At 34.3% G+C, this 18,565-nt stretch overlaps 1 protein-coding gene across 1 annotated transcript in view; it reads right to left on the reverse strand.

Moving 5' to 3' along the window:
• The window catches only part of VTA1 (vesicle trafficking 1), a 61,449-nt gene that overhangs the window by 19,017 nt on the left and 23,867 nt on the right, over positions 1 to 18,565 (reverse strand). Inside the window, exon 5 of the mRNA XM_010965649.3 lies at positions 6,456 to 6,564. Within this exon, the coding sequence (XP_010963951.2) occupies positions 6,456 to 6,564 (109 nt within the window). The remainder of the gene's footprint in view (positions 1 to 6,455; positions 6,565 to 18,565) is intronic.

Genomic DNA, 18,565 nt, shown 5'->3' on the forward strand with positions numbered 1-18,565 from the left:
TCACCATAACCTCAAACAGCCATGAAGTCAACCAGCAGATAAACTGATAAATTATGATGTCCATACAATGAAATACTACTCAGCAGTAAGAAGAAAGAACATAAATACTACCCATATATAAGACCTGGGTGAATCTCACAGATGTAACACTGAGAGAAAATTGCTGGGAACAAACGAATATTGTATGACTCCACTTATACAAAGCTCTAGAACAGGCAAAACTAATTTCTGGTTAAACAAAAAAAATATCATTTGCTTCTCAAGGTGGGAATGGACTGGGAAGGAGTGTGAGGTGTATCCTGGGGTAACGGAAATGTTCTATATTTAGAGGGCTGTGTGTCAAGTCATTGCATTACACATTTAAGATGTATGAGGTTTTATATTAAAAAATAACTAGGCAAACAGGAAACTAATTTATACATTTGCTTTTCACAGTGGCATGGATTAACAATTCTTACTCTATCATTTGTTTTCTAGACATGAATAAATGAGTAAATAAATTAAAGATAATGGAAGCCAGGATTTGCAGTGCTGAAGAATGAATATATATACTTTAATGAATGAATACTTTCTTGTTCTGTCTTTTGAGAGGGACCAGAAGCAAAGATATACCAGTAGCAGTAAGTACACCTAGTGCCTAGGTCTTGGCTTCTAAATACCATTCTTCACTAAAAAAGACTTAAGAGTTCATTAAAAAAAAAAAAAAAAGAAAGAAAAGAAAAGAAAAGAAAAATAAAGGCTGATTCCAGGGCTGGATCAAAGAAAGAACTAGATGTACTTGGAACATTTTGACGTGTTAGAAAGCACAGAAGTGCCAATCTCTAAGAATGACACGAATATATAAAAAGGACACAGGAGCTAGTTTGAAAAACTCCCACTGTATGAATCTGGGACAATTTGACCATTATAATAAAGACTGATAGTCATGGGGTATAATCACTGCATATAAATTCACGACTGCACCCTAACATAATTAAAGGAATAAATATGTAAATGGAGGAGACAGGAAAAGCTCTTCCTTATAGTATAATGCCAATTAATTAATATAGAAGGAATGATGCTATTTGAAAAATCATCAGTAGATGCTAAACATAGTGGATAAAGTATCATAAAAATAGAATATTTACATGGTCTCAAAGTATCTTCCACAAACTACTTAATAACAAAAGAAAAATAATTTTAAAGTGGAGTGATCTAGAAGATACCACATTATCTAAGTGATCAGTTAATATCACCAATATTCCAACAGCATCATACTTCCAATGCGGGGTAGAGAGAAAACCATCTCATTCTGGTGCATTTCTGCTAAAAATGCCTAACCTTAATCTAGTTATGAAAAAACATCAGTCAAACCCAAACTGAGAAATGGACAGTCTACAACGAACTAGCCTGTACTCTTTAAAAATGTCAAGGCCAAGAAACACCTTCTAGAAGGGCTAAGGAAACACTCCAGATTAATAAGGAACTAAAGAGACATGAGAGCTAAATGCAATGTGTGATCCTGGACTGGATATTGGAGGAGGAAAAAACAAAGCTACAGAGGACATTATTGAATCAACTGATCAAATCTGAATGTGGGAAGTATTTAGGAGTAAAAGAGCATATCTCCAATCTATTTTCAAATACTTCAAAAATGTATATATGTAAAATGACAAGTTTTGTAGAACAATAAGCCACTTTTGAGGAGATATTGTTAAAAGCCATGACATTAACACTAGATTATGACACTTTAAGATTAAGTTTTAGATTATGTATTGACTTATTTTATGTATCTCCCACATTATCTGACAATCTTAATAACAAATATTGAGCCTAAAAAATGTTGAAGTTAACTGTACCTGAGGATTCTCCCAAAGAAGGAAACTTTAAATTACAGAAATTTGAAATAAATAATTACCTTCATTAGTTTTTATCGCTGGAGTATAGGTTAATATTGAAGATGTGACAACAATACCATTTTGCAGATACTGAAACCAAGTGGATGTAGAAACCTAAAGTCTGAATGCTAACAGATTTCCCTTCAGTTGAGCCTAAATTTTTTTCTAGAACAGTTTTTTGTACTAATCATATGGCTTCCTTATGTGCTTTTTGACAATATGCTGATATAGTACTATTTTCAAAAGTTAAATATATTTGTTTTTTCTTACTCTAAATTAACTAAGGTATAGTATCTATTGTTTTTTACTGGCTTCACTAGAGTTCAATTTCAGAATAATAGTAAAAATAGAATTCTATTAAACATAATACCCACTTACACCTAGAAGGTCTTACAAGAGTTAATTTAAAAACATAAGAAAATATGTTACACTGAGAAAATGAAAAACCAGCTTTAAAGAAGCATTTTCTCATACGTATACAGATTTAATGACATCTCTTTTAGAACCATAACCCATTTCTGAGCAGATACTGTTAGATGTTAAAACATTAACACTTAATTATGACACCAGGCTGTGTTTTAAGTTAACAATTTAAAAAGTATACAGTGAAAAGATTATCCTTTATATTTTAAAAGATTATTAGTATTCCACAGCTGATTATTTTCTACTATCCAGAAGCTCTATAAAAACTGAATAAAAATAATAAACAGAAATTGTAAGCTTAATTTAAGCCAATTTTTTGAAAACAAAACAAAAATTACATAGATTTAATAATCAATTAACTTAGTATTATAGAGGGTCTATAACAACCATTTCAGAACAAAAGAGATCATGATAATAATAAAAATGTAACACTTCCTACTTTTGAGGGAAAAAAGGTTAAAAATTTTAAGATTAGAAGTCACTGATACTGAAAGAGTACCTGAAAAACAAAACTGACCATTTGTTAGGGATTTCAGTGCACTTATAATGACGTCTCTCAAACACTACTGAAAAGTAAAATAATATATTTAAAACAACAAAGATATTTTTGTGGTATATTTAAGAATACAGACATAACCATATACAAGTGGTTAAGTATCTTCCAAATCAAAATTTTGAAAGTAATTATAAACACATATATTTTTACATTTACTATAAATATGCGTATGTCTCTTATACATAGTCAGATAACAGAAGTGTCTCTGCTTCACTTTCTAATTTAATGTAATTACTAAATGTGAAGAAAGGTTCCACCTTTCTTTGGCTTTATTTCTTAAGGTACCCATTCTCTTTGGGTGATTCAACATTCTACTTTGGCTTCACCTCTTGCTTTCAAACTGACAGCTCAAAAATTCTACTTTTAGCTTAGACCTTTCTTCTGAAATCTTGGGTAGAATATCTAATTGCCATTCGACTTCATCAAGTAGTTGTCACATGAGCATCTCAATGTCTTCCCTTGACTTCTTCCTCCAAACCTGTTCATCTTGTATTGGCCATTTCTTTGAACAGAATCAGCATGTCTCTGATCACAAAAGCTGGGAACAGGGATCATTTTCTGTTCCTCCCCTCTTCTCTCATATTAAACTGTCTGTAAGTCCTACTTATCACACTTCCTTAACTGTATTTCTTTTTCTTTATCCAACTGGCCAGCATCCTATCTAGGTTTTCATTAGCTATAATTCAGGTTACTAAAAGCTCCTGGATTCACCTTACAACCTGCAGAATTTATCTTTCTCCAAGTCACTCTCAAAAAAGTTTCTTTTCTTCTTTTTTTCTTTCTTTCAGTTCTTACAGTGTGGCCATTTCTCAATCTGCCTTTCTGCTTTTGAAGATGCTTTTCTTTTTGTAGCATTCTCCCCCTTTTCTTTATCTGTCTTAGTTCAATTTACCATAAAGACTCAGCTCAGGAAAACTCTCTTGCCAACATGTACTGTAACTGTTTATTAATCTATAGCTTCCCATGAGAATGTAAGCTCTTATAGTATAGGACTATGTTTTATCCATCCTCGGTAATCAGCTAATGTCAACAAAATGACATTAAAAGAAAAAAAAAAGTTTCTTAAAAAAATGAATGAAAAAATGTGTAAGATTTTAAAAAATGCAAGCACAAGCTATGTCCTGGCAGAGGGGGTCATTATAAATTTAAGGCTCTCCATCATGTCTGAAGCACAGAAGTGTCTCTCATAATGCTGGTACCACCTTCTCAAGGGAAGATTGAATTAGCAGTTATGTTGATTGGTTGAGACATTTTCTTGTAAGGCTCAACAGGGAAGACATATATGTATTAAGTCTTGTTATTTGGTCAAGGAAAGAATGCATCTACTTAAATGTAGAACAAGAACACAGACTTTAGAAAGATTTGGGTTCATCCTAGGTTCCATTAACTAGTTATTAGAGCTTAGACAGGGATGCCCAGCTACCGTCAAAAGGACTAAATTAGATTATACATGTAAAATGTTTAGCACAGTGCCTAACACCTAGCAAGTGCTCTGTAAATTATAAATATTACCATAAGTTATAAAGATACTCAGTTTATTAAATAATATATGTTTTATAAGACTTTATACATACATACATATGTAAAATAGCTCTGCAGAAACTCAGATGAAGGAAGATTATTACAAACAGGCAGGATTCAGATAGGTAAAGAAAGATGAACATTTTAAGAGGAAGAAATGGTTTTAACTAAAGAAGGAGACATAGGTACTTTGCAGCTGTCAATTACTATGGCTGTAATAAAGTGTTTATAAAGGTTCTATGAACTGAATTGTCCCCTCAAAGTTCATATGATGAAGCCCTAACCACCAGTGTAACTGTATCTGGGGATAGGGTCTTGAGAGGTACCTAAAGGTTCAATGAGGTCATCAGGTGGAGCTCTAATCCAATAGGACTGTGGCCTTACAAGAAGAGGAGGAAATCTCTCCCTCCAACAAGAGGAAAGAGAGAAGGTGGTTTTCTGAGAGCCAGAAACTTGGTCCTAACCAGAAACTGAACCCTGCTGGACCTTGGTCTTGGACTTTTCATCCAGAACTGTGAGAAAATAAATGCCTTTTGTTTGAGCCGTCCAGTCTACGGTATTCTGTTACAGCACCCCAGCACACTGACACAGCAGGAGACACGAGTAGGAAATAAAACTGGTAAAGTAGGTCCTGCCAGCTCATGGTGAGTTGGGCTTGGTAGGCTAAAGATCTTGGATCTTTTCCTGTAGACAACTGGAAGTGACTAATGGTTTTATAAACAGTAGGACTGACATAAAACATTCCTGACTGTGGTCAGGATTAAGGCAGGATTGTGGTCAGTATATAATTATGTAAAATATTCCAAAATATTAAATGGAAAAGTGAGAAATAAAGTTGTGGCAATATACTTAAAAAAAAAAACAAAAACCCAATTTCACTGTCATGATGTAAATGACCCAAAAATTTAACCATGTTTTAGAATAGCCAACTTTAAACACTTAATAATATTACATCATTCATACTGCAGCATTAGTAAAAAGAACATAAGACTTAGAGTAAGAACTCAAGTTCTGGTTCTCCTTCTCTGTGGTTCTATGTCATTAGGCAAGCCAAAACTCAGAATCTCTTCTGTAAAACAGAAATAATAACCACTGTCTCTCAGAGACTTTTGAGGGTATGAGATACATAGAAATTATTTGCAAGCTTTAAGGCACTATATGAATGCAAGGTATTTAGCATATAAAATGACCGTAAAAAGCATTCTATGTGAAAAAGACTAAAGATCAAACAAGTAGGGTGGAGGGTATAGCTCAAGTGGAAGAGTGCACGCTTAGCATGCATAGAGTTCTGGGTTCAGTCCTCAGAACATCCGCTGAGAATAAATAAATCTAATTATCTCTCCCTACCAAGAAAAAAAAAAAGATTAAAGAAGGACATAGCATGAAGTGTCCTTCAGGAATGGATAGCAAAAAATTAACTTGAAATGCTACATGAAAGCTTGCATCTCTAGGGGATGAGATACATAATTCACACATCATATTTTTATGTTAAACTGCAGTGTTGCTTTTTTTCACTGAGTAGTATTATAAAATTCTAAACAGTCTTCCAAGTGAATGAATACATAAATCAACCAACCAGATGCAGAACAGTGTGTATATTACCAATTATGTGAAAAAGTGAGGGTATAGATTCCTATTTACTTGTAACTCATAATCCCTGGGAAAAAAATAATCCCTGGAAAATACACACAAAATCTTTACATCTACTCTATAAATTCTGAATCATGTGATGGTACCACGTCTGCACCCATCCCACCAAAAAACCCACCTCAGGTATATAAAAAATAAATTCAGTGTTCCTTGTGGTTCCGAAACATTTTACAGATTACAAAAGGATTGCCTGTGCCGTGGAGGGATGAAATCTGATTAGAGGTAGGAAACAGCCAAGCCGTTTTGTTAACATGTATACTAGGACAGTTTGGCCTTAATCTCTCATTTGTCCCAAGTTTATAATTTTACACCTGATTTTGGACTTAATGAGGGAAGCAGAATTGCATCATTCCTTCCCAAAGTTCTGAATCATAATATACTGAACAATTATGATTCTGCTAAATCATTTTACGGAGATAAATACATACCATTATCTTCTTCAATCCCAACAGGCCCTGCTTGAGGAGTCTCTCCATTCTTTAAACAATTATGAATATATGTTGCCTTCCACCTTGCATACTTTCTGTGTTTCACATTCTAAAAGAAATATTTTTATATCAATATTAGACTGCAGCAAAGAAGTCAAATAAAAATATACATTATGATAATCTATATCATATTTCTGAGGTAAAATCTACTTCTGCATGGTACAGGTCTGGAATATTCTAACAATCTTCTCTTATCACTGGATTCTACCAACTGCCTAGGGCTTGAAAGACTTCACAAAAAGCCAACCTTCCTCAAGACACACAATTAGTTCTTTCATGGTTCTGTGTTTCAGCAAAGGTCTGCAATAGAATTATGGGGGTGTCCTTCAAACAAAACTTGCTACTTTAATGCATAGGAGAGAAACAGGCTACATGGAATTCTAAAATTAAACATAAAAGAAAATAACAATATATAGAACCATCTTCACTGAAGAAAAAAAATGATCTGTACAAATCTATAAAAGCAAACAAAAAACTAAGATGTTATAATGGTTAAAGTAAACACATGAACACTAGACTGACAGCTAGGCAAACTTGACTTCTAACTTATAGGATGTTATTTACCAGCTCTAAATCTCAGTTTCCTGAGGTCTAAAAAGGAAAAAGTAGTATGTCATTGAGTTGCTGTAAAGAGAACTGGAAAATCAGTGAAGAACCTGCTAGTTGCCTCTTCTTTTCTGACTTAAAATGTATGCCATATGCTATAAAATTAAAGACAAAAATTTGCCTTAAAAAATTCAAGAGTAAAATCTGTTAGAATCTTTGGATGGGTTAGTGATTTTTAGTTCATATTTTCATTTGACCTTTACACTACTCGTGGACCCATGGCACTGGTATCACCTGGGAGCTTGTTAGAAATGCAGAATCTTCAAGCCCGTATCAGACCTACCGAACCAGAATCTGCACTGTAGCACGATTCCCAGGTGATCTGTATGCATATTAGAGTTGCAGAGAACATATGATTTTATTATGCTGAAAACAACTGTAATTTACCTTTTGTAAAGATCCACTAAGTCATCAATAACTACAAATACAGCATACTGTCCAGATACTTGAGTATTTTGTGATGTGAGATTCTCCACAAACTACTATAGATAAGCAGTATACAGAAACATTTAAAAAATACATAAAAAATACATACAAATAACTGAAGTTTGTATATTTAATTTTCCTTTCTTATCAATTCTTGCATATATTCCATTTTTTAAAAGATTTCCATACATTGATTCTCATTTTCTTTCAGGTACAATTATATTTTATTCCACTTCATAGAGAAGCTTTTCAAATGAAATACCTACATTTAGTGCCTTAGTTCTTTATCATTCAATTCACCCTAGGGGAGAAAACGTTTCTCTTTACTTCTTTCCTGTTTAGTTCTCATTCTTGTCACTCTTTTGGTCAAAGTACTTGAATGTGCCAAAGTCTTTTAATGTCAGGAAGCCTACATATGGCAGCCTCTACCTTGCCTAAGCAGTGAGATCAATTGAGGAACTGCTCTTGCTAAAGTCACCAACAGCCTATTCCACACACTGGCGAATCCAATGGACATTTTCAGGTATCATCTTACCAAACCTCTCAGTAGCATAATTAAACACTGGAACCCTCCGAGCTTTGTGAAACATTCTCTACTCTTGGTTTTTATGACACTATATTCTGGTTTCCCTCCCATCTCCTCTGGCTACTAATCCTCTATCTGACCGCCAAATAACCCTAAATACCCTGTCCTAGCAGAGACTGATCAATCAATGCTGATTAATATAGAATTTTAAATATGAATTATGTTTTCCACATAATGAAATAATAGGAAGGTCACAGAAAATTCAAATTCTTAACTTCTTGTTTAAAAACTGGAAGATCTGAAAACACTGGGTCCAAATAAACTGGTTTATTTGGTAATAATTATCTGAGCTAAGTAGAAGCAGCCCCTTCCAGATGGTGTACACATGCTCACACCCATCCATCTTCTCTGCCCCTTCTCCCACCCTCGCTCTCTAGTTCACACACTATATCAGTTGTCATTTATTATCTCACAGTGGGCTGTCTTCATACAGTGCACTTCCTACAGAACTCCACAAGCATTAGGACTCCTGTCTTATGGTTTATTTTCTTTTCTCTCTATATTCATTCTCATGGCTTTAAATATTATCTGTATCTTTATTCTTAAATTTACCTATCCAGCCAGGATTTGCTTCTGACAAATAGACAAATATCCAAATGACTATGTGACACCTCCACTTGGATGTCTCACGTACAACTCAAATTAAATTGTCCCTAACTGTTCTCTTGATGTCCGCCACCACTCCTTCCTCCAGGGAATTTCATTCTTCCAAGGCAGAAATGTATGGGAATCATTTTTTGCACCATTCTCTTATTTCCTGCCTCTCCCCTGACTCCTGCATCTAGTTCACCAGGAATCTAGTTGACTATGCTTTTGATACATTTCTTGAATTCATCTCATCTCCCCAGTTTCCCTGCAATAGCCCCCTAATCTGCCTCCTTTCTTACCTTACGCCCACCACAGCTCTCTCATCCAGTACTCAGAGTAGAATGATCTTTCTAAAACATAAATTCATTCATCACTCTTTTCAAAGGCTTCCAATAGACCTGAAATATAAAACAAATTCTAACTCTGGCCACAGATTCTACTCTAGCTGGTTCTTGACTGGCCAGTCGCCTCTCTTGCCCTTATCTGTTCACTCACCAACTAAGTATGCTGGCATCTTTTCTGTTCCTAATCACTACAAGGCCCACGAAATGTGTCCCATCTGCCTTTTTGCCTTTTTCTCAACATAACTCCTACTTAATTCCTCATAGATCAGACTGAACATCACTTCCTCAGAAATGTTTTCCTGACTTTCCCAATATAAAGTAGGACTTCCCAGAAATCCTCTCACATCTTTTCTTTAATAATATTTACTATAATTTACAATCATATATTTATATGTATGTTTATAAAGTCTCCCACACTTTCATTCAAGGCCCTCCACACCGCAGACACAGCTTCGGTTTCATTTCCCACTATTTCCCTCAGTCCAGCTGGGACTGTCTCAACCTGTAGTCTTTTCTCATGCTGCTCTTCCTATTTCAGATGGCTTCCTCTTCTGCCAGTCTTCTCTTAGGCTCGGTTCAAACATTTATTCTTGTATGAGCTGCTCTGATTTCCAACAGCTATTTATCACATTCTCAAGTTAGGCACTATGCTAAGTGCTAGGGTAGTGGATGGACAAAGTTAGGCATGAGCTTTAGAGTCTGATGAAAGCCAGACAATAACTTCCATCACTTAATGTGACATCTGTATTATCTGAAGTCGATAATAATTTCTTTATCTTTTCCCCTTAGGATTCTATCATCCCATCATTATAGAGGTGAGGAAGTGGAATTGCAAAAGTAAAATGACTTACCCAGCCACTCAATTTCAGGTTGCCTTGGGAAGCTAAAATTAGCATACTGCAGTTTGCAATTTAGATGGGAATATATAAAATAAGGGAAAATGGGCTTTTAAAAGGTCAGCTACTTAATGCATATTAGTACAGAGTATACTCTGGTAAATATAAAGAGAATTATTTTGAAAGTAAATGAATAAACTGCTTAGGAAAGTTTAGGTTACCTTCTTTTGGAATCTTTTAAAAATGAGACAGATTTTCTTTGGACTGAAATATTCTAATACTGTCTAAAGACTTAGTTGGATAAGTCACACTGTAATGACTTTAATAAGTTCCTTCATTCCTAATTTCATAATATGAATAGTGTAGAGGTGTTTAAACCACCATGGGTTCTTTCACTAGTATGTGAAGTTTCAAAAACATTGCTCTAACCTGAAATAGGTTCATTTTAGTAAATACATTTTTAAGAATATCCCAAAGCAGATAAATCAACACAATAGTTTGGTTTTTATTTCACACTATTTCCTAGAAACTGGCACTTATATTTTGAGCACTATTTCCTAGAAACTGGCACTTATATTTTGAGCAGAAGATTTTGGCAGTTGTAACTCAAAACTAATTCACTTTTTGATTATTTTCTTTAAAATAAAGGATTCTAAATATTAAACAACATTTGAAGAGGAAAATTTCAAAACGTCGATATTTTAAAAATCTTTTAGCTTCTTCTGGCTGATTAGACATCCTCTCTGGGAAACAGGAATTGCAAAAAGAACTTTTTACTTTTGTCCCTGGCCTCTAAGTTCCTGTTTTGTAACTGGATTGATGAGAATCACTGACAACTGCAAATTTTGGCCACTAGAGTCACCAAAGGTTAAGTAAGAATTTTCACTTAATTTTTAAACCATTTGCACCTGCTACACTGAAGAATAGCCAGCAAACACCAACCGTAAGTTAAAATGGGGGTTCTCAAACCTGGTGCAAATAAGAATTGTATTAGGGTATAATAAAAAAAATTAATTCCTGGCCCCAAATATAGAAAATCTGATATAAATCATTCTCCATTAGCATACCAAAAAGCTACCTGAAAGAGAATGCTTTATTTTAGCTGTCTCCAATTCTTCCTCTTGGATTTTCTCTTGAACCCATCCTAGTCAAGTTTTTATCTTTAGCATGCACTACAACTATCTTTGTCAAGGTTCAGGATTACTTCTCTCTTACTAACATGGTTGGTGTCTTCACCAAGAGGTGGCACCTTAGCTTAGAACTGGTGGCTAAATCCAAAGCTTAGAGGTCATCTTACTCAACCCCATCAGCGTGAAAAGTTGAGTACTTCCTCTTCCTTGAAATCCCCTTTTCACTTGGTTTCCTGCTTATCAAGGTCTTCTGGTTTTCCTTGTCTCACTGGGTGTTCCTTTTCAGTCCTTCATACTGACTCCTTATCTTCAGGGTGTAGAGAGACAGACTTCTGTTCTTGGACTTCTTGTCTTCTCTTTCAACACTTTATCTTGACAATCTCATCCAATCTAATGGCTTTAAATACCACCTCATGGGGCCAACTCCCAAATTCATAACCTCTGCTCAGACCTCTCCTCTGAACTTCATCACGTATACATTCAACTCAGCATTTCACGTGTATGTCTGAGAGCTCAAAACATTCAAAGCTCAAAACCGATTTCTGATCTTCTCCCACTAAATCTATTCCTCCACATGTCAGTAAATGTCTTACAGCTATTCAAGCCCAAACCTTTGAAGTCATCTTTGAACCCTCCATTTCTCTCAGAGTCTATCAATGAATCATTTAAATTCTTTCAGCTCTACATTCAGAATATATCCTGAGTTCAACCACTTCTTGTCATGTCTTCTACTGCAAATTCTGGTCTGACTGCCATTGCCCTCACTTTGATTATTTAACATATTACTGGGTCTCCCTATTTCCACCCTTGTCCATTATAATGCAAGTATTAATACTTTAAATATAGCAGTCTAATCCTAACAAGTTTGTCTGTGCCTCCCCATCCTCACCTCCTATCACTCTCCTTATTCTAGATTTAGCTACCTTGTATTCCTTGCTATGTCTTGAACTTGAACAAGTATCCTCTGCTATGCACAAATATCTGCACTTTCTCTCGCCTCTCCCTAGAACATTTGTATGACTCATTCCCTTATCTTCCTCAAGGCTTTGCTAAAATGTTCCCTTCTTAGTGAGGCCTTCCCCAAACACCTTATGTAAATTGACCTTGCTACCCCCTTCCTTAACTTGGGATCCCTAGCATGACACATCTGACATACTATACATTTTATTTATTAATTTGTTTATTGTCTGTTTTCACCAGAGGAATGTGAGTCCCATGAGAGCAGGAATTTCGTCCACTGCTATAATACTAGTGCCTACAATTGTGCTTGGTATATTGTAGAGATTAACAAATATTTGGTGAATAAATGTATGGATAGTAGCTTCCGGAATCCATCTTTTTTTTTTTTTTTTTTTTTTCAAATCAAGTACCTCAAAGGATTCTGAAGCTGGCTGTCCCAGAACCACACTATGAAAGACACTGAACTGGAGTGAAACACTTTTTGCTAATGAACAAATGTGAATATTCAGCTTGAGTACACAGTTTACTTAGGCTTGCAGGGAAGGGTCAGCAGATAGGGTGAAGGGTGCCCTTGAAACTCCCTGAACTACATGCAAAAAATCCAATATACATATGCGTGGGAAAGGATCCACAGCTTTCATAACCTTTCAAAGTAGTTAGTAATACAAAAGAGATTAATCATCTCTAACTTGGTGGTAACACCACAGATAACACATTTATACTCTTAGGCCATCAGTTCTCCTAAGTACATCACACAACCAAAGCTCTATATAACTCCTGGGAACACTGGATATAATACAATGACAAATGCTTGAAAAGCACATATTCAACAAATTTACTATCACAATGACTCAAATACTGAAGTATTATAATCACAAGTTACATGTTTTCCTGGAGCTTCAACATTTTTATACTTTTATATTTTTCAAAGCAACTAGACGTTTATAAAACAAGTTTTAAAAATTAGAGTAAACCTGTACCAAAAAAATCTTAACTATTATACACTTAAACACTTAAATTTAACTAATCTATTTTTATAATACTTGGAATGTACACTCCATATATTATTCTAGATAGCCATAAGATATCCAAAGAAGGTATGAGCATCTGTTTAATACTTAATCCACTGGGTAAGAAACGAAAACAATGAATGTTATCTTTTGGTAAAAAATACGTATAGTTTTGTGAAATCACTTTTTATTTTATATAATTTTACCAAGCTTAAGAATACTGTAAGATATTTTCACTCAGATTTCCTAATTGTTTACATTTTTGTTTATCAATCTATTTATATATGCATATATATTATGCATATATTAACGTACAAAACGTTTACTGCATTTTTTTCCTGAACCATTGAAAAGTAAGTTGGAAGTCACTGTGTCTCCTTACTCTTTCATTATGCAAGTCCTAAGATCAAGGACTATCTCACACACCAGTTATTAAAATCAAGAAATTTAATACTTATACAAGAAAACTGTTTGATCCACGGTCCCAATAAAGTCTGTCAACTGTCCCAATCACGTCCTTGGTAGTTCCTCCCCTGGGTCTATTTAACTTAAAAAACATGCATTATTTAGCTGTCATGTCTTTTTAGTCTTTAATCTGGAATAGCCTTTGTTAGCATTTCTTGACCTTGACATTTAAAAAAATACCAGCTTAGTTGTAAAATGTTTATCAATTTGGATTTGTCCAATGTTTGCTCATGATTAGGTTCAGGTTATATGTATTCCACAGGATTTGCACTGAAGTGATGCTGGCCTTTCTCAGCTCATCTTATTCAGAGGCACATGGTATCGTCTGGTCCAATTGGTTGTGTTAGGTTTGATGACTTGGTTAAAATGGTGTCATAGACAGATTCCTCCATTATAAGCTATTTTCCCGTTTAAAATTAATAAGCAACTTGAGGGAGGATATTTAGAGACTAATGTAAATATCCTGCTCTTCATCATACTTTTCACCCACTAGTTCTAAACCTAATGATTTCTAACTTCATCGCTATTTCTGTATTTATTAGTAAGAACTCTACTGTAAAGAGCCTTCTCTGCCCTTCCATTATTTATTCATTCATTTATTTCATTGCATGTTTCAGTAGGGACCTATGGTTTCTTATTTTATTCACTGGGTTATCTATTATTACCATTCTTATTTTGACAGTCAAACTGTCCCTGTTGTAAATAGTGGGAACCCTTTTAAGTTGGCTTCTGGATTGTCCTGACATGTCCCTGTGATTGTGAACCACTTCTTCCTTCCGGCACAATAAGAAAAGCCCAGCTTCATTTAATACTTTCCCGGACCCAGCCCTAGATTCAGTCCTTTTTATGAGTCCTGGCTCATTTTATAGATGAATGGTATTTAGAAACCAAACTCAGGCACTGGAGGTGCTCATTGCTATCGGTGCTTCATTGCTTCTAGGTCCTTTCTGTACACAGATACAGGGAAATATGTTTTATGTACAATATACACATCTATGTATATATCCTGTATGTATACAAATACATGCATGTTTTGTAATATACACACATTTATAGTATAAATACTATCTTATATACATATATCCATGCTGCCCTATTTATATACTTAAAAACATGAGTTAATATAGACATCTCCAGTTCTAATTCAACACTATAATACTGTCTAGTCTTCTCCCATCCCATATTGTAACTTCTTTCCTCAGAAGTGAGAAACTTGGCTTTCTCAATATATTTGTGCAATCCTTGAATACAGAGTAAGCAGTTTTAGAATTGCCAACCCAATACCATCAAGAAAAGCCAAACTCACAAACACTAGTTTAATATTTAACTTTTTTTTGTGGTAAAACTGATACACCTCAAGATGTATAAACTGTAAGTGTGTAATTTGATGAGTTTTGTCAAATAGATTTATCTGTGTAAATCATACTCCTATTAAAATACAACATTTCTAGTTCCCCAGAAAGTCCCTTTATATCCTTTTCCAGATCAATTTTCCCTTGCCACATACAAAAAAAAAAAAAAAAAAAAAAATCTAATTTTTTTTCACTAGAATAAATCTCTCCATGGTAGTACTTTATATGAAGGGAATCACAGCTTGTATTATTTTGGGTCTTCTTTTGCTTAGCATAATGTCTACAAGATTCATCCATGTTATAGGATGTATCAGTAGCCCCGTTTTATACCTTAGTAACAGCACATTTTATTTATCAGTTCCTCTGTTGGTGGACATCTGGGTTGTTTCCAGATTTGGACTATTATGAATAAAGTTGCTATGAACACTCCTAAACAAGTCTCTTTCTGGACATTTGTTTTCATTTCTCTTGGATAAATACTCAGGAATTGCTGAGTAAAGGGTAGGTTTATGTTTAACTTTATAAAAATCTGCCAAATCTTTTCCCAAAGTGGTTATGACAGCTAATGTTTTCACCAAGCAATGTATGAAAGCTCTTGTTTTCACACATTCCAGCCAATATTTAACCCAATCTTTATTACTTTTAGTTAATTTTACTGTTTTTAAACTACTTATCCTACCAATGACTGAGAGGGATGTATCAAAATCTCCAACTATTACTATGATTTTTTTCTATATTTTCTTTTACTTCTATCATTTTTTGTTTCATAAAGTTTAAAGCTGCTACTAGGTACACAGACATTTATAACTGTGATATCTTCTTAATGAACTGCAATATAATCTTGATGAACAAAAATGTCCCATTTTACCTCTAGTAAAACATCTTTGTAAACTTTATCTAATATTAATATGGCCACTTGGGATTTTGTTTACTTAGTATTTACACTGAATTTTTTTCATCCTTTCATTTTCAAAATATTTGTCTTTGTATTTAAAGGATGTCTCTTATAAACAGCATAAAGTTAGGGCTTTTTTTTTTATCTAGTCTGAAAATCTCCACTTTTTCTTTTACTGAAGTATGGCAGTTTACATGTTGTGTCAATCTCTGGTGTACAGCATAATGTTTCAGTCATACATATACTTACAACTATTCCTTTTCATGTTCTTTTTCATTATAAGTTACTACAAGATATTGAATATAGTTGCCTGTGCTATACAGAAGAAACTTGTTTATATAGTAATTAGCATCTGCAAATCTCAAAACTCCCAATTTATCCCTTCCCACTCCCTTTCCCCACTGGTAACCATGAGTTTGTTTTCTGTCTGTGAGTCTGTTACTGTTTTGTAAATAAGTTCATTTGTTTCTTTTTTAGATTCCACATATAAGTGATATCATATGGTATTTTTCTTTCTCTTTCTGGCTTACTTCACTTAGAATGATGATCTCCAGGTCCATCCATGTTGCTGAAAATGGCATTTTATTCTTTTTTTTATCACTGAGTAGTATTCCATTGTGTGTGTGTGTGTGTGCGCGCACGTGCACATGTATGCACACACACACACATACACAGCTTCTTTATCTAGTCATCTGTTGATGGACATTTAGGTTGTTTCCATGTCTTGGCTGTTGTGCTGCTATGAATATTGGGGTGCATGTATCTTTTCAAATTAGAGTTTCCTCTGGATATATGCCCAGGAGTGGGACTGCTGGATTATACGGTAAGTCTATTTTTAATTTTTTGAGGAATCTCCATACTGTTTTCCATAATGGCCGCACCAAACTATATTCCCACCAACAGTGTAAGAAGGGTTTCATTTTCTCCACATTGTCTCCAGCATTTGTTTGTCAACTTCTTAATGATGGCCATTCTGACAGGTGTGAAGTGATACCTCATTGTAGTTTTGATTTGCATTTCTCTGATAATTAGCAATATTGAACATTTTTTCATGTGGTTATTGGCCATTTGTATGTCTTCATTGGAAAACTGCTTTTTTAGGTCTTCTGCCCATTTTTGGATTGTGTTGTTTGTTCTTTTGTTATTAAGTTGTAGAGCAGTTTATATATTCTGGAAGTTAAGCCCTTGTCAGTTGCATCATTTGCAAATATTTTCTCCCACTCTGTATGTTGTGGTTCTGATTTGCTTATGGTTTCCTTTGCTGTGTAAAAGCTTGTAAGTTTAATTAGGTCACATTTGTTTATTTCTGCTTTTATTTCTATTTCCTGGGTAGACTGCCCTAGGTGAACATTGCTAAGATTTACATCAGAAAATGTTTTGCCTGTTTTCTTCTAAGAGGTTTATAGTGTACTATTTTATGTTTAAGTCTTTAAGCTATTTTGAGTTTATTTTTGTGTATGATGTGAAGAAGTATTCTAAATTCATTGATTTACATATGGCTTTCCCAACACCATCTGCTGAAGAGACTGTCTTTTCTCCATTGTATATTCTTACCTCCTTTGTCAAAGATTAACTGACCATATAAGTCTGTGGGTTTATTTCTGGGCTCTCTATTCTGTTCCACTGATTCACATGTCTGTTTTTGTGCCAATATCATGCTGTTTTGATTAGTGTAGCTCTGCAGTATTGTGTGAAATCTTCCACCAGCTTAGTTCTTTTTCTTCAGTATTGCTTTGGCAATTCTGTATTTTGTGATTCCATATAAATTTAAGAATGATTTGTTCTAGCTCTGTGAAAAATGTCCTGGGTAATCTGATAGGGATAGCATTAAATCTGTAGATTGCTTTGGGTACTATGGTCATTTTAACAATATTAATTCTTCCATTCCAAGAGCACGGGATATCTTTCCATTTCTTTAAGTCATCTTTAATTTCCTTAATTAATGTTTTATAGTTCTCCATGTATAATTCTTTCACTTCTTTGGTCAGATTTATCCTAAAGTATTTAATTTTTTTGGATGCAATTTTAAAAGAGATTATTTCTTTACTTTCCTATTCTGTTGTGTTATTTTTAGTGTAAAGAAATGCAACTGATTTCTGTATGTTAATCTTGTATCCTGCTACCTTGCCAAATTCCTTTATCAGCTCTAGTGTAGAGCCTTTACGGTTGAAAATCTCCACTTTTAAATTGGATTGTTACTCCACCTACATTTATAGTATGTATTGATACAGCTCTATTTAGGCCTAAAATTTGCTATTTGTTTTATATGTATAGTTATAATTTTACTTAAATAGACATACATTTTTTAAAGAAGTGAAGAAAAGAGAAAATATATATTTATCTACATACCATATGCAGAGTACTTCATTCTTTCCTGTAAATCCAAGTTGCCCTCTGGTATTCATTTTCATTCAGCCTGAAAAACTTCCTTTCTGCTGTTCTTTAGTTCTTTAGATCTTTAGTGCAGACCTGCTAGTAATGAATTAATTTACCTGAAAATGTCTTTTATCTTATCTTCATTATTTGAAGGGTAACTTTGCTCTATATAGAATTCTGAGTTGTGAGGTTTTGTTTTTGTTTTTGCTTGTTTGCTTCTGCCCCCCACCCAGTACTTTAAATACGTGTGAATTTCACTACCTTTTTCCCACAACTCTTTAAAAAATGGGAAGTTGACTAACCTTCAAAGTATTGTTACCTTGTGCCTAACATGTCATTTCCCAGGACTGCTCCTTTAAGACATTCTCTTCCATCACCGAACTTCACTGGATTGACTATGATGTTCTCAGGTTTGGTTTCTTTGTATTTTTTTAGTTGGGGTACACTGAGCTTCTTGTCTATTTTTTTAGACAGTT

Source organism: Camelus bactrianus, chromosome 8 (genome assembly GCF_048773025.1).
Source record: "Camelus bactrianus isolate YW-2024 breed Bactrian camel chromosome 8, ASM4877302v1, whole genome shotgun sequence".
Lineage (NCBI taxonomy): Eukaryota > Metazoa > Chordata > Mammalia > Artiodactyla > Camelidae > Camelus > Camelus bactrianus.